Source organism: Lissotriton vulgaris, chromosome 1_2 (genome assembly GCF_964263255.1).
Source record: "Lissotriton vulgaris chromosome 1_2, aLisVul1.2, whole genome shotgun sequence".
NCBI classification, from domain to species: domain Eukaryota; kingdom Metazoa; phylum Chordata; class Amphibia; order Caudata; family Salamandridae; genus Lissotriton; species Lissotriton vulgaris.
The window spans coordinates 255,824,031-255,842,768 of record NC_141686.1 but is presented as its reverse complement, the minus strand read 5'-3'; the positions used below and the strand labels follow the sequence as shown (position 1 = coordinate 255,842,768).

Below are 18,738 nucleotides of genomic sequence, written 5' to 3'. Positions count from 1 at the left end.
CTCAACCACGCCACGCCGCTCACCCATGCCACGCAATGCTACACACACACGCAACGCCACTCACACACGCAACGCCACACACACATGCAACTCCACACACACATGCAACGCCACTCACACACGCAACGCCACTCACACACGCAACGCCACTCACACGCAAACCCACTCACACCCACGCAACGCCACTCACCCATGCAACGCCACTCACCCACGCAACGCCACTCACCCACGCAACGCCACTCACCCACGCAACGCCACTCACCCACGCAACGCCACTCACCCACGCAACGCCACTCACCCACACAACGCCACTCACACACGCAACGCCACTCACACACGCAACGCCACTCACACACGCAACGCCACTCACTCAAACGCAGTGCCACTTTCACCCACACTGTGCAGTGCACAATAGGTCTCGTTTTAACTTGTCTTTTATTCTGCTTCATGCAGTACCCGAGAGTCGCTGTACTATCTGCTAATTACTATCTCCCTAATTACATCCCTGTTCAAAGCGATCCGCAGTCCCACCCCTAAAAGCTTCTTTCCTGACTCCACTCTTCCCCTCCTCTTTACTTTCCTCGTTTTCTTTCCGTTCTCTCTTCGTATCCCCCCCTCACTCCCTCCTCTCTCTTTTTCTCTCTCTCGCTCTTTCTCCCTCATTTCTCTCCAACTCTAGCCCTTCGTATTCCTTTCTCCCTCAATTCTCTCCCCGACTCTATGGTCTCTGCCCTTTTCTACCACTCTCTTTTCTGTTTGGGTAGATCTCCGTGTGCCTGGGATGTCTCCTGCTCAGAGTTTCTTGTTTGTTTTGCTGCACGGTGAAGTAATAGTTTATTTATTGCTGCAGTCATATGGTTAATATCTCCTTGGGCACAAATTCGTTTTCACTGATTGATTAGTACATTAGTCTGCTCACTGTTGTATACCCCAAAGCATGTAGAAATAGATACGTTTCCTCAGTTGAGCTAAGCGACTGCACCACCTAGAGGCTTTTCAGACGCTTCCATTCATATAGTCTGACAGCAATAGCCTGTGCTTATCGTCTTGTGTTTTTGTTTCTCACAAGGACCGCAACATGAGCGTTTGAGAGTGTGCAGTAGTTACCAGTGCCTGGGGTCAAACTTTTTGCATTACGGTTACTTCCTGGGAACAATTGCAGCACATATGTGTCGGACCAATGCTGTAAAAGTTGTGCTCTTTGTCATTCTTTGTTTCAGATGTACGAACCCCTCAGGATCCCAGCACTTACGTCATCTGCCACTCTGAAATTGCACAAAGTTGAAAGTGCTTATCATGTCAATGCTCATGTTCCTTTGAAGGGAGCCCTGAGGGCTCAAACTGTGAGGGTGATTCAGAGGGTCCCACCATTTCTTTACCTAGCCCCATTGTCAAGTTAGGTTTCGGTTCCGGCTGCGCGCATATCAAAAGCAGCACCGGATGCCCGTCAGCCACCTGTTTTCCTTATCTTGTTAATTACTTTCGGGTATTGCAAATACAGAATTTGTATGTGCTACCAGCTTATGCAGTATGGCTAAAAACTCGCTCTCTAATACATAAATATGTGCTCACTGTTTATCATGGAAAGTTTAAGGGTACACAGGTGTGTTGACTTTTCTAATTAGACAGGGTATTTAAACGGGCACTTCTCCCAACACTGTCTCTTCTGTTCTGGACCAGGATACACGAGGGAACACTTTTACAGAGGAGGTGAGCTCGCCGTAGCTGACACCTGAGACTTTGTCGTTTTGTCCGTGGGGTGTACCTTGGGAATAGATTGCTGTTAGTCTAGCGACAGGATTCTCTCACGGGGAGGCTGTTTGTTCAGAATTTGTCATTAGTTTATCGATGTTCACTGTGGAGATGGACGCAGTGATTACGGAGTTTAGGACTCTGCCCCAGGGCGGTTTTCAGACTTTGGAAATGTATTTAACCACAGGGGAGCGATTTGTGCTAGCAGATTGGGAATATGCCTATGAAGTGATATGGATTAGAAATAGGCTATAAAATGGCACTGCAACATAACTGGTATTTGGCCATAAAATTAAGATGGAGTGTAGACTCTGTACTAGAATCAGCTGCCTAACCAGTGATGTGGTTTTATGTCTTCTAACATTGTGACGTATTCGCCTCATCTTCCGCGTTCATTCTTTCCAAGGAGAGCCATTCACTTTCTTTCTCTGGTTTCTGCTTGATTTTCTTCTACATACTGGATGCTCCATTTCCTTCTCCATCATGGGTGTAGGATGACCATTGCCAGGCACTATTATTAATTAATATGCACAATGCTGCAGTGAAGATTGTTCTATGACCTTCACACCCCCTCACCCTTACCCTCACACCCCCTCACTCGCCCTCTCTCACCCTCACACACACTCACTCACCCTCACTTCCCTCACCCTCTCACTCTCACACCTCCACTCCCCCTCACTCACCCACACACCCTAACTCACCCTCACACACCCTAACTCACCCTCACCCACCCTCCCCCTCAAACCCCCTCAACCTCACACCCCCTCACCCTCCCATACCCTCACCCTCACACCCCCTCACACACACCCTCACCCTCCCTCACCCTCCCTCACCCTTACCCTCACACCCCCCACCCTCACACACCCTCACTCACCCTCTCACCCCCTCAGCACCACCACATTATCACTCAGCACCACCACAGCACCACTCAGCACCACCACAGCATCACTCAGAACCACCACAGCACCACTCAGCACCACCACAGCACCACTCAGCACCACCACTCAGCAGCACCACTCAGCAGCACCAAAGCACCACCACTCAGCAGCACCACTCAGCAGCGCCACAGCACCACTCAGCACCACCACAGCACCATCACAGCACCAATCAGCATCACCACAGCACCACTCAGCACCACCACAGCACCACTCAGCACCACTCAGCACCACTCAGCATCACTCAGCAGCACCACCACAGCATCACTCAGCAGCACCACCACAACATCACTCAGCAGCACCACTCAGCACCACCACATTACCTCTCAGCACCACCACAGCACCCAGCACCACCACAGCACCACTCAGCACCACCACAGCACCACTCAGCACCACCCCAGTATCACTCAGCACCATCCCAGTATCACTCAGCAGCACCACAGCACCACTCAGCACCACCACAGCACCCCTCAGCGCCACCCCAACATCAATCTGCACAACCATTCAACAACAACAGGTTCAAATATGTTCTCTCAATTTTTCAAGATTTATTACAAATGTCACAAAAAGATGTTAATATTTCACTTCTGTTCTTGGATTTTCATCACAATAAAATACACTGAACATAATCTTCACAAAAGTTATTTACAAAAGTTTAAGCTATTGTCATTATAAATTAAAATCACTTTTATTTAAGTATTAATTATTTAAAAAAATTAAAAGCCATTGTAATATAAATAAATCTAAGTCACGTAAATACAAAACATGTTGCATTACAAATGCTATAGGTGTCACATTTGTGAAAGTTATAACTATTGGCATTGTAAATGAAAAAGCTATTAATTTAGCTATTTTCAAAACCAACACATAAATAAAAAAATTGTCATTTACAAGACCAATAGCTCAAACTTTCCTAATGCGAGACCTATTGTATTGCAAATGCTTGTTTCTTTGGTGAGTCACCATATTTTTATGGACTTTTATTGGTGTTTCGTTCCACATTTAATCGATGGGGAGATGGCTAATAAATAACGTCTTGATTTATAGAACCTTACAAGGTCCACTTTTGGATCATAGCAATTTCTAACAAACGCACAGACTGTGTATGAATATTCCAACATTACATGTTAGTTTTCCTTTGTATTTGCGGTTACTGTTATCACAAAATCTCTTTTTTGTAGATGGGCCCTGTAAGTATTATTGTTATTACTTTGTATTACATATCAGCAGCTCCTGTTTACTTTGGGAGTTATTCTCTGGATCGCTTTTAGACCAGCGACCTTTACTTTGACGCTCTAGGTCAGTGGCACATGACTTTTTCATCCGTTCTATGTTTCACTATCCACAACCTTGCAGACATGGAAGGTGTGGTGCCTTTACTTTCCTTGTTCCAGTGCACTTTATGGTCAGTCAAATGAGGGACGTAGGCTCTTCTTCTTCCTTCTGTTTTATTTTTTCACACTCTTGAATCACCTGGCTAATAGCATAGCATGACACTTTCATCATCTTTGTACTTGATCACTATGTACACAAGGGGCATTATGTTAAATCCAGCCCTTCTTAAAACGGTTTATTAATTATCACGCCTAGCTCAGGGTTTTTCCTTGCAGGTCTGCGCACTGATCACAAAAATAGAATAATAAGATGATTTTTTTGCATTATTTTCTTTTAATCACTTATTTGTAATATCATGAATTGTTCTCTGATATGTTTACATATATACTTTGCAGCCTTGAAAAAGTCACTTTCTTGATGAAACAGGTCAGCTGTTGCTTGTATCTTCTGAATATATAAACATCATCTAAACAACATTTGAGTCTCAGTGTGGAACATTTCTTCAGTTCATAACGACTACATCACAAATTTGTATATCTAACTGTTTATAGACTATTTGCAGGAGTGTGTTGGTCTCTAGTGTTTTGTGTGTAACACAAGAGCCATTGCTCAAGTGGGTATTGCATTTTGGGTAGAAGGATGCAAATTTACCAAAATGCACCCTGAGAAGTACTAAAGGAATCTATCATTTACTTGATTGCACATGACAAAAGAGGTGCGGCCAGTTCCCCATCACTACCCAATTCTGTGAGTTTTGGAACTACATATCTAGATAAACTTTAGAGATATATATGTCTATAGCTAGCCTTATTCCACAGTTAGCCTTATTCTGTCCGCAAGCGGTTTGGTCAAGCAAATCAAATGTTTTTCATGTTGTCTTTCTATCAAATTGAATGTTGAACATGTTGCTATCTACAGTAGTTTGCACAGCGCTGTAGGATGAGCACTCTACTTCATCGCCTCCTCTGAGTTCAATGGTTTGTGGGAGGAGGGGACAAGTGGTTGGGGAGGGGGGCTTTGATGTTTTTATTTTATTCATATTACTTTCATCAATACATTATTATATTTTTTATTTCACTTTATTTCTATCAGTACAACACCTAATTTACACAACATTATTAAATAACCCCATTTACGCCTTCTCACTCACATGGGAGGACCATAGCCCTTTAGCTCATCTCCTACCGTTAAATATTTTACATAACAGACACTATTCTTATCAACACTACCTCTTCCAGGATTTCCACAGACAATTGTTTCAACAGTAATAATTAGGAATCACTCTTTTAATTTTATATTACCACTTATTAATACGATTAGGGACTAAACCATCCTGTTAAAAGATGCAAAATAAAAGACTATCTTTATAAAACCCAAAGGAGATATTGTTCTCCCTCAGGAGACAAAAATCACTTGCTCCCTCGCAATATAAAAGTGTAATTATTTTAATATCTAAACACGCCACAGTTGAATCATACTAGATCTAATAGATGAAGAAGGTACATGGATCATACCAACCATACGAAGATGGGAATTATGTGTATATATATATATATATATATATATATATATATATATATATCAAAACACAGGGTCCTGCAATGCGTCTCCTCGCACCACCGTGGAACAGATCACCAAAACTCCAAGATAAGATTTAAGATGTGGCTTTATTTTTCCTCGCCATCGGCATGACGCGTTTCGGCCGTCACAAAACGGCCTTGATCACATGGCCTCAAATTACCAATGGGGGTCTTTAAATACTGTGTCATACATAGAGGTAGAAATGATAACAGTAAGTTTAAGGGGGTCAAGGACATAGAAAAAATACTTCCGTTATGTGCATATGTGCAAAAATACGAATACTCAAATGGACTTTACATTATCATGAAAATATATAAATATATAAATTCGTCACACTGGCTAAAGCAGCCGCCCCAGCTCACAAATGACGAAGGAACAGACCCAGATTGAGTGCTCAATTGAAGTGTTTATTTTCCAGCAAGCCTGCCGCCGCCATTACGCGTTTCGCCTTTTGCAAAGCTTGATCACATGGCGAGTTGCTGAGAGCAAATGCCGAGATTTAAAGTGCCAGTGCGTGCGTTATTTTTTTCACATAAAGTAAACAACATGGAAAAAATACTATGTTTCACATGCGCTAATACAAAATGTAACATTGCATTATACATTTCATTTGTGCAACCGACTGATATATAAAAAATATATAAATAAATATGTATTTAAATATTTCTTTAAAAAAACAGTTTTCACATTGTTTTTCATTATAACTGTATAAATACAGTGGTGATGTGAAGTGAGAATATATCCAATCCTCCACTCAATTCATTTAGTTGCAGGTTTCCCTGCTATCTCTCAAATGCGATATGCACAACATCAATGTTTTAAATGAAGCCCAAGTGGGCAAAAACTTCATGAAAAAAATACTGAACTTCTAGCTGTTTGTCATGTTCTCGGCACATAAAACAGTGAGTGCATAGTTTCTTTTTTTCTTTTTCTCAATATTTAAAGTGCTAGTGCAAGTGCTAGTTAAAAACAATCAAAATCTCAGATATAGAATCATTGATACCTCCCTGGATAGCCATCCAGGGTTGCCCTCTTTGGATTAGTGGTGCTCTCAAAATACACATAAGAGGAAAAGGCAGTATATATTACTGAAACACATGTTCTTTTACCTTATACTACTACAGACAAAACAAATCAAACAACCGAATGCATCCTATATGATAAATCCCTGCTTTAAACTAACAGTAACATTACTTTGTTCGCCACTATGTGAATATGCCTATTGGTCAATGAGATATATATTAGTCCAGGTTGTAATTTTAACACTGTGACTGAATCTTTTTGCCAAGTCTCATCCTTCTGATCCAAAGCATATAACAAAAGATCTATAGCGGCCCTGATAATTGACAAACAAGTATACAGATCTTCAGTTGCATTTAACCCATGTGGTTGCTTACTGTTTAGTTCCAGGATGTACCTGGTTTCGAGTAAACAAAGCCTCGTATCTCGATTACCCCCTCTTTTCATGGGCCAAACTGTATCTACTGCAAAATATGTAAGATGATATGGATTGGAACTATGTTCTAACTCAAAATGCCTAGCCATTGGGTAGGCCTGATCTTTGTTCTTAATGGCTCTAATGTGCTGTAACACACGTTGGTGGACCGGTAGACGGGTACTACCCACATACCGGAGCCCACAACTGCACTCTAGCACATAGACTGCATAATCTGTTTTGCAGTTGAGGCGCTTTGTAATCTCTCTGGGGGTTTCAGAGAAAGGGACAGTGTATTTGGTCTTATTGATCCCATGTCTGCATGCTTTGCATTGCGAACATTTTTTGAAACCCCTACCCAGGGCCTTCCAGGTATTAGACATCTGCGGTTCCAAGGTATTTTTAACCAAGGATCTAGCCATTGATATTGATCTTCTGAATGTGAGGAGTGGTCTGCTCAACACCCTGTTGCCAATAACCGGATCTCCTAGTATCAGGTTCCAGTTTTGACTGAAAATTATTTTGATGGCAGAATGCTGTAGGCTAAACGTAATGATCATGAGGGGCCTGATTAACTCCCCAGCCGGGGATGTATCTGCCTCTTTAACCTTAGGTAACAGTGCAACTTCCCGGGATACAAGCTTAGTTCTTTTCTGAGCTCCCTCAAGTAAGTTTCTTGAGTACCCCCTAGCAAGAAATCTGTTTATACTTGCTTTCTGTATATATATATATATATATATACCTCCTACTGGGGGTCACCAGTAGGTAGTTATAGTTAGGACCTAGTTTCGATAGGAAAAGCGTTTTTTCTTTTACCAATTACTTTGGTGCAGGTTGATGAATATTTGCGAAATTTTCAAAACTAGACACCTGCTCCGGTCACCTCCTGTCTTGAAAGTTTCGGGGGGATTCGTCAAGGGGAGGCCGAGGAAAAAAAGGGTGTCCCAAAACGTGTTTTTCCCATGTTATGTTCCATAGGGAAATTTAGACAACGCTACAGGCCGACCTGCCAAACGGAATTACACCAAATTTGGCAAAAAGGTAGGTCTTGGTTCAGGAAGAGCTCTTTTTGTTAAATGGTGTAAATCCGTTCAGTAGTTCCTGAGAAATTAGAAAAAGAAAATATCTATGGCGCAATGGGTTCACGAACCCTCCTAACCACGAGCTTCTTTTTTACTGGCTGCCAACACTCCAAATAGGAAGTGTTGGCAGCCATCTTGTCAGTCTGTAGAATCGAGTCACAAGACAACAGCAAAAAGAGGTAAAAAAACCAAGAAAAGTGGGCAGGGTAGAAACACCCTGACCCCTCAGGCCTGCTCAGCGGGTCCCACAAGGACCTCAGGGACCCTCAGGATTCAAGGGGGCTTAATCCCCTAACTTAAAACGTGCCACAGTACTTCTGAAAAGACATCACTGATAACCTCATCCACGTGAAAATATGATGCACCTCCTCACACTCTAAAATAACCTTTGATTCAACCACAGTAAAATACAGACTACCATTTTCAAATCCATAGACACACCAATACCAGTTACTACATACACACTCACTGATTCCTAGGTCTACACACACATTCACTCATTCACCCATACAGTCACTAATACATGCAGTCACTCATCAATACAACACTATCATAAGCACTCGTACACCTATACAGGCACTCACACATCACCACTCATCCATGGAGTTACTCACACACCTAGTCAGTCATGCAAAGAATAAATCACACTTCAATTTACTGACTATACTGTTAAACACACACCACATCACTTATTCAAACAGAAACAAACGCATCCTTACTCTCTTATACAATCACTGATACAAGTACACATTCACTCTAACTATCACTGCCTCTCACGTACAGTCATTTATATACTCCAACTCTCACATGCACGGCATTTTGCATATGTAGTTACTTGGACATATACCACTGAGACATCCATTCTCTCACCAACACACCCATACACACATTCACCCACCCATACAGCTGTTTGCACATGCACTCTTGAACCTATACACCCAGCGAATCAACCAGTCACACATCTATGCACAGTCACACACCTCCCACCCACCCACCCACACACACAGGCAACTATACAAATACCCAGGCAACCAAACAATAACCCATATAGACACTCATGTAGCTGCTGACCAACCCATGCAGCAGCTTACACAACAACAGACAGACTGATACAGACATTCACACAGTTAAGTCACTAACCCTGTAGTGTAGTTCCTATATTCCCAATAGGCTCTGTGCATTGGAATAACATAAACGATAGTTTAGACGTAGGACTTAGGTCGACTAGGTCTCTATTGAATGTGTTAGACTTAATTGTGCGTGCCAGCTAGCTCAGAGGTCACTAGAAACTTTCTCGAATACACAAGAAGGGATTAGCTTCTGACAACCATATAACATGACAACTTTGTTCCCCGTGAAATAAGGAATATCTCCAGAGTTGCGGAAACAATAGATAGCTATTTCACTCAGTCAATCGTGCATGCTTCGTTTCACCAGAAGTGCAGAGAAATAGAGAGACGGGCATTTTCAATAAAAGGGTTATTTATTGAGCAGTCTTCTTTCTCATGCAAGAGAAGTGAATTGCTACAATTGAAATACTTGTCATAAAGTAAAGTGCGCACAGTAAAATGAGTATTATAAAATAATACTGTAAAAGCATTTATATGGTTTCTAAGCCCTAAGATACTTAAAATGGATAAAATACATACAATGATAAAATAATGACTAAACGTACTCAACTGGTGTTTCTAACATACGCCTACCCCGGTGTACCTAACCTAAGCCTAGTACGTGGGAAGGATTAGATGAGTTATAGTCTTTGTCAAGAATTCTCTACGGGTCTAACCAGCTCCGTACCTTGGGTATAGAATGGAGGAGGTCTTGTATCTCTCTCTCAGTACTCGATCCCCCAGCAACCCGCAAGGGTGACAGGGAAACACTGGAGCTGGATTTCTCGGCAGGAGAAAAGACAGCGTCTCTCTCAGTGCATCAGCAGGGAGAGTCGGCTTCCTTCGGCACTCGCATCAGCTGGGCGTCGGGCAAGTAGATAGCCGATCTGCTCCAAACCACTGTGTGTTGCTTAAGGCAGATGTCGGTATATTTATACCTGGAAGGTGCCGAGTTTGACGTAAGGTTGGACATAAGACGTCACTAAGAACTTGCAGTTCTTTCAGGACTCCAGGAGTTCTAGGACAAATCAATACCGAAGTAGGGGGAATTCCCGGACTGCTGGAGGCTTGGTTTGTTTAAGGACGGGTTGTGCTTTCTAGGAGTCTATTGGAGTAGCCTTGCCGTATGTGGACTGCATTGGCTATGACTTAATATGGATATGATTCTTATGCCTTTATAAGGATATGATTTGGTATAACCACATAAGGGCATGAATCGGGAATGTTTTAAATAGGGTCCTAGTTACGTTAACAACAACCCATGCATTCAGTAAGACACGTCTAATCACTCACTTATACAGTCAGTCACGCACCTACAAAATCCTTCATCCACACACTTATACACCCACTCATTCTTCAATACACCTTGGCATATATATAGAACATATTTAAACTTTACAGAAACAAACAGTCACTGGATGATGTCATCAGTGATGTCATGAGTGATGTTATTGGTGATGTCACTGACCATGTCCTGAATGATGTAATATGTGACGTCATCAGAAGTGCATTGCGGGTGCGCGAGTTATAGTTAGCTGAACTAACTATAAAGGGGGAATTTCTATGGTTTTGTATGAGAGAAATGTCCAACGAACTATAACGTCCCTAAACATAGGGTTTTATATATATATATATATATATATATATATATATATATATATATATATATATATATATATATATATATAAAACCCTATGTTTAGGGACGTTATAGTTCATTGGACACATATATATATATATATATATATATATATATATATATATATATATATATATATATATATATATATATATATATATATATATATATATATATCCCGCACAAATATGATACCTCCTTCAGGAATAAAATACCAGGCTAGATTAGTCATGTACCCTCAAATGAAATTGTAGGTGGCGACTTCAGTCTCCCACTAGCAACAACCCTTGATCGCCAATACACCTGTAATTACCATTCACCTAAATCCCACAAAATCCTAAAAGAAATATGCTCTAAATATGATCTTGAAAGACACCTGCCGGTTACAATATTTTGACTCCAGATAGCTTTCTTTTCTGCTCCCACCAACTCTTAAACTAGAATCAAATAAATCCGCCTTTCCGGGTCGCAAACCCATCTAATAAACTAAACAAATATATTGTCAAGACTAATCTCTGAACATTCTTGCAATAATACACTTTTAGCCGGAACGAACCCAAAAAAGCCAACTAGGACATGGCATTTCAATAACAATAATATAGCAAATCCAGACATCATTAAGAAATTTGAACAACTTTATCAAATATCATTGTTGATAACACCTCAATGTATATAAACATACAAACTTTATTGCATGCTCTTAAAGCTACACTAAGAAGCCCCCTCATCGATAGGAAAGCAAATATCAACAAAACAAAGAACACCGCACAAGAATTCAAGCAGCTTGAATTACCAAACATTAAAAATCTAAACAAACTATTCTCTCACTACTCACACAGGAAACATTTAGGGGCACATGCATCTACCTATTTAGGAAGTGCAAACGGTGCGAATCGGTAAATTCGGCCGTTTGCACTTCCTGAATACGTTTTTGGGATGCATCATGCATTTTTGTGAAAATCGCTATTTTTAGCGATTTCCAAAAATGCGATTGCTTTTAAGGAATCGCAATGTTGCAATTCCTTAAAAGCAATGCATCATTGTTTTGAAATTTGCGAATTTCAAAATAGGGGGTGCAAATTACCACGAGGTTGAACCTCGTGGTAATTTGCAAAAATGTTTAAATATGCACAAAAAGGCATTTTTTAAAGTGTAATGTTACAGACACACATGTCCTTAGGACATGTGTGTGGGAAACATGCACTTAAAATACATTACAGGGGTGCAGGGGAGGTCCTCTGGACCCCCCCTGCACCCATGTAATGCATGAACAAATTGCGATTCTGAAAAAGAAAATAGCAATTTGAAAATGCCTTCCCATTGATTCCTATGGGCCTTTTGGCCCATAGGAATCAATGGGAATTGCGAAATCGCAATTTAGTATTCCCATAATATTTGCGAATCGGTAAAAATTGCGATTTTTACCGATTCTCAAATATTATGGGGAAAAAATCATGCATCCCATTTTGCAATTCCTAATTTGCGATTCCCTAAAAATCGCAAATTAGGAATTGCAAAATCAAACAATGATGCATGTGGCCCATAATTACAACAAAGCTCTTAGTGAAAATGCTGTGGGTTAATACATTTAATGGCCTCAAACTTTGCAAAGCCAATAAAGCAGGCAACATGTTGGCCTCATATATAAAACACAAACAGAACCATAGAAAGATAATGGTAATCAAAGATAGCAAAAATGAGATCTGAAGAAAATCCTAGACACCTTTAGAAAACTTAATGAGATGTTATATTCTAAAGAACAAGTAACTACACAGGAGTAATGTAGGAAATACCTAAACAAGCGACATATACCTCGTATATCTGAATAAAATAAAATGACCCTATCAAAACCATTCTCTCTGACTGAAATTGCTAAAGTAATTGGTATACTCAATGAATACAATGCTCTTGGCCTGGACTGCTTCGCAGCCATAATTTACAAAACATTCACCCAGCCAGTTCAAACAGCTATGTTACATCTATTTTACCACTTTGCAAACTCTGGAACTATCACTGGTACCATGGAGGAAGCCAACATATTAGTGATACCCAAAGAAGTTAAGGCTCTTACACTACCCAAAAATTACAGACCCATTTCCCTGATAAACCTAGATTGAACAATATATGCAAAAATAGTAGCCAAGCGCCTAAACCTTTATCTACTAAAGTTAATAGGTAATACCAAAGTCAGATTTTTAAAAAAAAATGTATTTGTCCAACGACAACACGCCCCTCCTATGCCATGTTCTAGACAAGGCAAAATCATCCACATCCCCCTCTATAGCCATTGTACCTGATGCTGAAAAAAACGTTTGATAGAGTATCCTGAATCTTTCTCGAGGAAATCCCTTAAGGCCTTCTACTTACGAGAGGAATTTATAACCATGATTATGGCTTTATATAGCAACCCAAGTGCTGTATATCCGCTAACAGTTCCCTGTCGCACCCACTTAAATTAGAAAAAGGCACCAGACAAGGCATTCTAGTTTTCCCTTCTTTATTCCTGTTGGTACTTACTATATTCCCGTTTTCATATGTTATGTGTCACACTTAAATGTGATAAATTATGCATTTAAGGCTATGACATTATCAACATGTAAGACGTAAGTGTATAATGTTATGACATTATCAATGACAGCTGTGATATTTACATCAAGTGACGTTGTGAATTAGCCATGATCCTTATACCTTACTTGTCCCTTTCCACCCATTTATTCCCTCTGTCTGCTCAGTTTGATTCTGTTTTTGTTGTGTATTAAAATTACACTAAAAGAATTGTGTATGCACATTCCATAATGTTTCCATGTAAGTAATTACAAATCTCTTTTCATCCGACAGAAAACAATCCTTGAATGTACAAAATGTTTAAGACTAATGAAGAAAATCCTGTAATTCTGCAAAAACACGGTCTGAAATATTGAGCTCCAGTATTCAGGAAAACATAAGCGCAGTCAGAGACAGACAAACCAGAACTTGAACTGACAGATCCTGTAAGAAGCATCAAGGGCAATTCAATGATTCTACGAGTCTGAGCTCTGCACCTCCACGCCATAAAACTAAGAAATTACGTTTAAAAAATGACAACAACACTGATAATCCACTTCCTGGGTAAACATGTCCAATACACCTATATTCGTGTGATTGGTATGATGTGATTACAGCATTGCTTTCCTTTTAAAAGTGATATCAGACCACTAATCAGGGCTAGATATGTATTGTAAAGTCTTTCAGGCCATTCCACAGCAACCAGAGAAAAGCACAATGGAGTGAAGCCAAACAACTGAAGGGTAATGGAAAGAGGCATTCTGCTATCTAAAATACAGAATACTGTCCCAATTTGCACCGACCAGAGGAGGATGGACCTTTACCCGCAAGCGTGCCATACCTTTATCCAGTTTAAAGATATAATCATCCACAAAGAAGCTTTCTACACACATGATGAGTGTGGCAAGTATGTAGTGGCCTTTTCACTTTACTGGTAAATCAGAAAGAAAACATGCAAAATGCCACACACATACAGGGAATGTGAGAATAATACAGGTGCTTCATCAGTGATTTTGGCTCATCAAGAAAAACAGTCATGGGATGTAGCCAAATACATACCCGACTCAGAGACACTAATCAAGAAAGAAGTATCTGACACATGCAGCGAAACCTTTATTTTGTCATCAATACTAAAACGCCATCAGCAAATACACAGAGGAGAAAAACTGTTCAAATGCACTGAATGTGAAAAGAGCTTTAGTGATTCTGCACTCCTTAAAGAGCATCAGCGAAAACACACAGGGGAAAAGCCATTCAATTGCAGTGAATCTGTGAAGAGCTTTAGTCAGTTATCAGACATAAAACACCATCAGAAAAAATACACTGGGAAAAAAACATATAACTGCAGTGAATGTGTGAAGAGCTTTAGTCGATCATCAGACCTACAAAGACATCAGCGAACACACACAGGAGAAAACCTATATCATTGCAGTGAATGTGTGAAGAGCTTTAGTCGATCATCAGACCTACAAAGACATCAGCGAACACACACAGGAGAAAGGCCATATCATTGCAGTGAATGTGTGAAGAGGTTTAGTCAAATATCCGGCCTAAAACAGCATCAGCGAACACACACAGGGGAAAAGCCATATCACTGCAGTGAATGTGTGAAGAGCTTTGGTCGATTATCAGAACTACAAAACCATCAGCGAACACACACAGGGGAAAAGCCATATCACTGCAGTGAATGTGTGAAGAGCTTTAGTCAATTATCAAACCTAAAAACACATCAGCAAACACACACAAGAGAAAACCTATCTCACTGCGGTGAGAGTGTGAAGAGCTTTAGTCAATTATCAAACCTAAAAACACATCATCAAATACACACAAGAGAAAACCTATATCACTGCAGTGAGTGTGTAAAAAGATACAGTCCATTTTTATACCTACAAAGACATCAGCGAACACACAAGGGAAAACTATATAATTATAGTGAAAGTGTGAAGAGATTTAATCGATTATCAGACCAAAAACTACATAGGCGAACACACACCAGGGAAAAACCATTCAAGTGCAGTGAATGTGAGAAGATCTTTATACATTTATCAAGCCTAAAACACCATCAGAGAATGCACACCGGGAAAAAAACATATAATTGCAGTGAATGTGTAAAGAGCTTTAGTAGATCATCAGACCTACAAAGACATCAGCGAACACACACAGGGGAAAACCTATATCATTGCAGTGAATGTGTGAAGAGCTTTAGTCGATTATCAGACCTACAAAGACATCAGCGAACACACACAGGGGAAAGGCCATATCATTGCAGTGAATGTGTGAAGAGGTTTAGTCAATTATCTGGCCTTAAACAGCATCAACGAACACACACTGGGGAAAAGCCATATCACTGCAGTGAATGTGTGAAGAGCTTTGGTCGATTATCAGAACTACAAAGACATCAGCGAACACACACAGGGGAGAAGCCATATCACTGCAGTGAATGTATGAAGAGCTTTAGTCAATTATCAAACCTACAAACACATCAGAAAACGCACAGGAGAAAACTTATATCATTGCAGTGAATGTGTGAAGAGCCTTTGTTGATTATCAAAACTACAAACACATCAACGAACTCCCACAAGGGAAAAGCCATATTATTGCAGTAAATGTGTGAAGAGCTTTTGTCACTTTTTAACCTACAAAGACATCAGCAAACACACAACATCACTGAACATACATAGAAATAAACATAGAGATGCAGTAAATTTGGTAAGAATTCAAGTACATCAACAATAATACTGACCCATCAGTGGACATACTCCCAAGCAAAAAAGTGGTTATTGTTGGATGACGGAATTATAAAAAATTATAAAATTGCAATTATGTGGGACATTCAAATGCCAGCTGTTAGAAAGGAGATGGTAAAAGACTGCACTAATAGGAGGGAATTATAAAAGTGTCTATCCTCTGCTGTTGATCCTTCCCCTACATCTAGGAAAAAATATGACATACCAGGATACTTGTGGGAGACTAGCACAATGGTTTTTATTCTGTGAGAGAGTTCTAATGAAGAAAAACCAAGGACACCTGCTCATGCTACCTGGAAAAGCAACACTATTAACAATGTGTGGACTAACTCAGGAATTTTCAGCTAATTTGTGAGATTAGTGACAAAGCAACAGATTCAAACCGATTTAACAAGCTCTCATTGGAGAATATTCATAGCTGGTTGTGATGTTGGCCATTTTATGCAAGCTTGATGATTCTGTGATCGCAGCCAGAAGTAAATGTAAAATAGCTAGAGAAGTGAAAGTAGAAAAATGTGGGCTATAGCACTCTTGGTTAATCCTTGCAGTGCTTGCATGACATTTACCTCTGGAGCCTTGATGTGGAAGAAATTATGCTCTTTGCTATCATCATTCAATCAAACTCTAGGAGATACCGGAGTTGAAACATCTAGCGCAATTTTTACGTATTCTGGGGTTTGCAATTACCTAATAGCGAAATCAAGTGATTCGCTAATTGCAGACAGCGATGTTCAAATGTGAGTTCAAAACATTTGGCAATTCCCAGTGGGTCGCGAATAGGCAAACCTCAATGATATTAATGAGGTAAGTTTTATAAGTTTTAGGTTGCAACCCAATGTGAATGGCAAAAATCACAGAAAAAGTAGTCTGCTGGGGCAACAGACCACCATATGTGTGATTGCTTTTACATAAAGTATTTTTTTTTAAATGCAGCCCATTTTCCTTAAAGGAAAACGGGATATGCTTCAAAATGTAAAATTAACTGTTTTCTTTTAATTTTTTAAGAGTCCCAAAGACCACTGCCTGTTCTTAAAAGATCTTTTCTCCTACATTCACAAAGGGGAAAGGGTTCCTTGGGGCCCTGTTCCGATCATGTAAATGGGTTACAACCATCCCGGAGATGGCAGTAAAATGCAAATGTTTTGCAACCGCATTTCGGTCGCAAACATTCACACATAACACTGCGAGTTGCTATTAAGCAGGGATGCCCCAAACGTGCCCCTGTCTAATACCGATTCGCAAACCCAATTTGCAATTTGGTAATGAATGACCGAATTGCAAATTGGGCATTTGTACCTTGAGACCTTAAGCCAACCATGTTATCGGTACCACTGCTGTACACCACCCTACTCTACAACACTCTTCTCCACTCTACGCAACACCTATGTCACTCCACGATACTCTATGCCACTCCACTCAACAACACTCTATTCTACTTTGATACTGTGCTCCACTCTACGCCGCACAACTCTACACCCTTCCACTCTGACACCCTCTCCACCCACAATACTGTACACTACTCCATGACTCTTCACTTCTCTCCATGCCACTCGACTCTATGTTCTGTTATGTTAAAAAGTGTATAAAGCGCTTGAATACCCATGGGTGTCTTGGCGCTGTTTTATTGGCAGGAAGGTGAGGGTACTGGATACCTAGAGGTTAAAAAGCCAGGATTTTGTTAGCTTCCTGAAACTCAGCAGTGTGGGGGCTGCTTTAATGCTCATTGGTAGACTATTCCATAGGGCCGGGCTGCATTGGTAAAACAACTGCCTCCCCATTTAAGTCTGCTAAACCTGGGACAGGACACTGTCAGGGTGTTATTAGATCAAAGATCTCTATTTGGTACGTACAATGAGAGGAATTATTTTAAGGTAGCTGGGACCTAGATCATGCAAGGCTTTATAGGTAAGGCATAATGCCTTGAATTTAATGCAGTTATTTACAGTCAGCCAATGCAGTTCCTTAATGGAGGATGAAACTGAATGGAATTTAGGCAGGTCTAAGATGACCCTGACTGCTGCAATCTGTACACTCTGAAGTTTCTTCATATGTTGTTTTTGAAGCTTGCTGAAAAGACAATTACAGTAATCCAGTTTGTCTAGGATTAATAAAGAAACAACAGTTTTTCTGGTGGTCAACGGATTAAAAGGAAGGATCTTTCTAATAATTCTGAGAGTTTTAAAACTGGCCAATACAACTTAGCTAATGTGTTTACTAAAGCTCAGTTTGTCGTCTATCATTATACCTATGTTTTTTTACTTTGTGAGCAGGGGTAGGAAGGGTTTCCCTCTCTGTTGGCCAGCATGCCTTGCTCCAGAATAAAGGATTATTACCAAAGAGTATCACCTCAGTTCATTCTGCATTTAATTTGAGACAATGCTTTCCCATACAACCACTAACTGCTCTCATGGAGTTGTGAAATTGAGAGATGGTTACTTCAGTGTTGTTAGCGACCGACACCACTATTTGGGTGTCGTCTGCATAAGAAGTAGGGGAACAGCCAAAAGATCTGATCAAAGAGGCCAACTCTGAAACATAAACATTAAAGAGCACAGGTACTCTACTGTACCCCACTTCAC

General features: G+C 40.4%; 1 protein-coding gene across 1 annotated transcript in view; it reads left to right on the top strand.

Annotated features, from left to right (window-relative positions):
- The window catches only part of LOC147736439 (uncharacterized), a 91,588-nt gene extending 73,092 nt beyond the window's left edge, over positions 1-18,496 (top strand). The window contains exon 2 of the mRNA XM_086953175.1: positions 13,707-18,496. Within this exon, the coding sequence (XP_086809301.1) occupies positions 14,372-15,934 (1,563 nt within the window). The 5' untranslated portion in view covers positions 13,707-14,371 and the 3' untranslated portion in view covers positions 15,935-18,496. The remainder of the gene's footprint in view (positions 1-13,706) is intronic.
- The last annotated feature ends 242 nt before the right edge of the window (positions 18,497-18,738 follow it).